Source organism: Anopheles bellator, unplaced genomic scaffold (genome assembly GCF_943735745.2).
Source record: "Anopheles bellator unplaced genomic scaffold, idAnoBellAS_SP24_06.2 scaffold01246_ctg1, whole genome shotgun sequence".
In the NCBI taxonomy this organism is placed as follows: Eukaryota; Metazoa; Arthropoda; class Insecta; order Diptera; family Culicidae; genus Anopheles; species Anopheles bellator.
In genome coordinates this window covers 1-3030 of record NW_026685369.1, presented here as the reverse complement: position 1 = coordinate 3030, position 3030 = coordinate 1, and the positions used below count along the sequence as shown (strand labels likewise).

At 43.7% G+C, this 3030-nt stretch overlaps 1 protein-coding gene across 1 annotated transcript; it reads left to right on the top strand.

Moving 5' to 3' along the window:
• The first annotated feature begins 344 nt into the window (after nucleotides 1–344).
• Nucleotides 345–2591, top strand: LOC131214519 (negative elongation factor D-like). The gene is made up of 3 exons (XM_058208885.1): nucleotides 345–477; nucleotides 542–1266; nucleotides 1340–2591. Exons 1-3 carry the CDS (start codon nucleotides 418–420, stop codon nucleotides 2334–2336), a joined length of 1782 nt encoding a protein of 593 aa, XP_058064868.1. The 5' UTR covers nucleotides 345–417; the 3' UTR covers nucleotides 2337–2591.
• The last annotated feature ends 439 nt before the right edge of the window (nucleotides 2592–3030 follow it).

The following is a 3030-nucleotide window of genomic DNA, read 5'->3' as shown; positions in this document are numbered from 1 at the left end:
GGTCTTACTTGATGTTTTTCGTTGATATATATGAAAATGACTCCTGGACTTTACGCTTGAAAAAGGGTTTATATGGCTAGATGTCGATAATTTTGTTTCTTTTTATTTTATATTTGAAGGTTTTGTTCACATCCGTTGGTACATTTCGTTAAATTTTTCCAGTGTTGTTAATTGTATTTTAATTCGTATTGACGTATTGTATCATCGTTTATTTCTGCACATTCAAAACTCGTACTGTGGCATTGACACACAAAACATGTTCTCAGCACTTCGATCTTGAAGAGTAAACGGCGTGGAAGGCGGCAAAATCAACGAAATCAACGCGAGAAACAAGAGAACAGTGAAGCTTGTATTTGCTACGGCTGTGCCGTAATAAGTTTCATATTACTACACGAGGTTCATTGAAGTTGTATCGAAATGGAGGAATACGATGACGAGGCGGCCTGGGGCGGTCGCAAAACTCAACCAAACGAAGATGTAAGATGCCTGAAAGCATTCACAGAATACTTTAAACAATGTTGATGTAAATCGTTCTTTGCAGGGAGAGGGCCACGAAGAACCACTCGAAAACCCGAAGGAAGTGCTCAAAGAGTGTCTGTCCACGTTCTCTAGCACAGACTACATCATGGAGCCGACGATTTTCGCACTTCTGAAGCGCTACTTCCAAGCAGGTGGAACTCCTGAACAGGTTATCAATCAGGTGTCTGTCAACTACACGGCGGTAGCACAGATGGCGAATCTGCTCGCTGAGTGGCTCATCCTGGCAGGTGTTCGTGTCACCGATGTACAGGCCATGGTGGAAAATCACCTGAAAGACATGATTCTCAAAACGTTTGATCCAAAGAAGGCTGATAAAATTTTCACCGAAGAGGGCGACACGCCCGGGTGGCTGACAGAGATGATTGAACACCACACATGGCGATCGCTCATTTACCGCCTAGCAGAGGAGTACCCGGATTGTCTAATGCTGAACTTTACCATCAAGCTCATTTCGGACGCCGGGTTTCAGAGCGAGATAACATCCATCTCGACCGCAGCTCAACAGATTGAGGTGTTTTCGCGGGTTCTCAAAACGGCAATCGCCAAGTTTCTTAGCCATCCGGAGGACTGGCAGGGCGCAATGGAGGAAGTTGCCAAGATGGTTTGTCATGGGCAGCACACTTACGTCTACAGTCAGGTGTTGATACAAGTACTGTCACAGGAACCGAAGGGTGGCTTCATAATGAAACGGCTCTCACAGGAAATTACCAAATACGCACTCAAAAAGTAAGTATGTGGCAAAATAGTGCCGTTGACTAATAAATGATAAATTTTCCTTTTGCTCTACTTTCATTATCAGCAATCATAACGTAACACCCATAACAATGGCACTGAATGGTTCATCACGGCACCCGCAAGCATGTGAAGCACTCACCTCAATGCTATCCCGGAACACGTTAAACCCGGCCGATATAACGGTGTTGTATAGAAACTACTCCTCGCCGGAGCCGCCCCCGATCGATCTGATTCGAAATCCGCAGTTTCTTGACCTACTCGTAGACTCGTTGTTCAAGGTGGGCGTGAAAATCAATCAAGAACACAAGTCGAAATACATCTATCTGCTCGCTTACGCAGCCAGTGTGTGCGAAACTTCCAGCAAGAAAGGACAAGGCAAGGGTGCAGCGTCTGCGGTTGGCATAGCGGGTTCGACACACCGACACACCAACAAAGATGAACTAAAAGCGACAATCAGTGCCATTGAGAAAGTGCACGAGATTTGCAACGTGAGCCGCGGTTCGAGCGAACTGGTGGCCGACATCTCAACTCTATACAACTGCATCCGCTTTCCGGTGGTCGGCGTGGGTGTGATCCGTTGGGTAGAGAACACGGTGACGGAGCCGTCCTACTTCAAGCTGTGCACCGAAAGCTGCCCACTGCATCTTGCGGTTCTAGACGAGGTAGTCTGTGTGCATGCATCGCTCCATGATCAGATCCTACGGCTTTTGATCAAGTTGTTCGAGTCGAAGCAGGACGAGCTAGAAATCCTGGTGCAGCTTGAGATGAAGAAGATGCTGCTCGACCGAATGATTAATTTATTGGCGTTTGGCTGTGTGGTACCCGTAGTGAAGTACATTAGCCAGTGTTGCGTACGGGGTGATACAGATATCTCGCTCATAAGGTACTTTGTAACAGAGGTGCTGGAAACGATCACACATCCGTACTCGGCCGAGTTTGTGCAGCTGTTTTTGCCGATGGTCGAAAACGAGGAGATTACCGGTTCGATGCGCGGCGAAGGTGACAACGATCCCGTGTCCGAGTTCATCGTGCACTGCAAGGCGCATTACACGACGTTGTAAGGAGAGAGATGCAGCAACGCCTTATTAGAGTAATGTATCGTTCTACCGTATCGCAGCGGTTTTATCAGATGTAGCGTTCATCACGATTTAATACGATTGCCTTAGGGTTTTAAGGTTTTGTACTAAGTAATTGAAGATCAAAAGGGATTCATTCATGTATTTTTGCCTTTGAGCAAATCTTTATTCATCTGAAGTGATTAATTTACAGGTTTTCAATTTATACATTTAAGATCGATTGTTTGAATTAACTATTTGTGTGCTTTTTTCATTCTTAGAGTGAAGAAAATCGAAACTACTGAAATAATAAATGGATAAATTTGACGGAGACTTAATTTGCATGGCTGTAGCATTGAAGTAGATAAAATAATCCGATACATTATCCCGCTCGATTGGCAATTCAATTCAACTTAGAAGCAATCGATGGAATATATTTTTTTGTTTAGTTGATTTCCATGAAATGCTGAACATATTGATTTTTTCTGTACAAAGCAGTGAATCTCAATTTCAACACGAAAAGCTGCGTGCTCGTCGGCTTAAGTGAAGTATTTTAATGAAGAATGAAAACATAACTCGAGTAATTATTTTGCATGCATTGTGCTCATATTATAAACTAGTATTATTCACATAAATAGTATTAAAAGCCTGATGGTCTTACTTGATGTTTTTCGTTGATATATATGAAAATGACTCCTGG

Bases quoted from the DNA above. Each gene is read 5' to 3' on its own strand.
- LOC131214519 (XM_058208885.1), top strand. From the start codon at position 418: ATGGAGGAATACGATGACGAGGCGGCCTGGGGCGGTCGCAAAACTCAA. The intron at 478-541 runs GTAAGATGCCTG...CGTTCTTTGCAG, and splicing joins AAACTCAACCAAACGAAGAT to GGAGAGGGCCACGAAGAACC. The intron at 1,267-1,339 runs GTAAGTATGTGG...TTTCATTATCAG, and splicing joins ACCAAATACGCACTCAAAAA to CAATCATAACGTAACACCCA.